The sequence below is a fragment of the Charadrius vociferus genome, unplaced genomic scaffold (genome assembly GCF_000708025.1).
Source record: "Charadrius vociferus isolate BGI_N301 unplaced genomic scaffold, ASM70802v2 scaffold259, whole genome shotgun sequence".
Taxonomy (NCBI): Eukaryota; Metazoa; Chordata; class Aves; order Charadriiformes; family Charadriidae; genus Charadrius; species Charadrius vociferus.
The window spans coordinates 3,767,271-3,767,831 of record NW_009661368.1 but is presented as its reverse complement, the minus strand read 5'-3'; the positions used below and the strand labels follow the sequence as shown (position 1 = coordinate 3,767,831).

General features: G+C 63.8%; 1 protein-coding gene across 1 annotated transcript in view; it reads left to right on the top strand.

Moving 5' to 3' along the window:
• Positions 1-561, top strand: part of MMP9 (matrix metallopeptidase 9 (gelatinase B, 92kDa gelatinase, 92kDa type IV collagenase)) — a 4,103-nt gene that overhangs the window by 1,608 nt on the left and 1,934 nt on the right. The window contains exons 5-6 of the mRNA XM_009893379.1: positions 30-197; positions 266-445. Of these exons, the coding sequence (XP_009891681.1) occupies positions 30-197; positions 266-445 (348 nt within the window). The remainder of the gene's footprint in view (positions 1-29; positions 198-265; positions 446-561) is intronic.

Here is a 561-nt window from a genome sequence, read left to right as displayed (position 1 = left end):
CATCACTGAACCACCCCTCTCCTGAGCAGTGGTGAAGACAAGCCATGGGAATGCCAACGGGGCCAACTGCCACTTCCCCTTCGTCTTCGAGGGCCATTCTTACTCCCGGTGCATCACGGAAGGGCGCACAGATGGGCTGCCCTGGTGTGCCACCACTGCCAGCTACGACCGGGACAAGAAATACCCCCACGAGCCGTGAGTGTGGGGGCCTGCAGCCCCTGCCTGGCCTCGCGGGTGCCTGGGGCCATCCTCACCCCTCCTTGCCCCACAGTCCTCTACACCAATGGTGGCAACAGTGACGGGTCCCCTTGCGTCTTCCCCTTCATCTTTGACGGCACCTCCTACAACACCTGCACCACGGACGGGCGCTCCGACGGCTACCGCTGGTGTGCCACCACCGCCAACTTTGACGAGGACAAGAAATACGGCTTCTGCCCCAACCGAGGTGCGAGCGGGGAGGGGACACACGGGGAGGGAGCATGTTGTTGGCTGGATCCCAGCCGTGGTGCACAGGGTGGACATCTGAGGGGTCTCAGGGCTGTCCCGGGGTCCAGCCTGTCT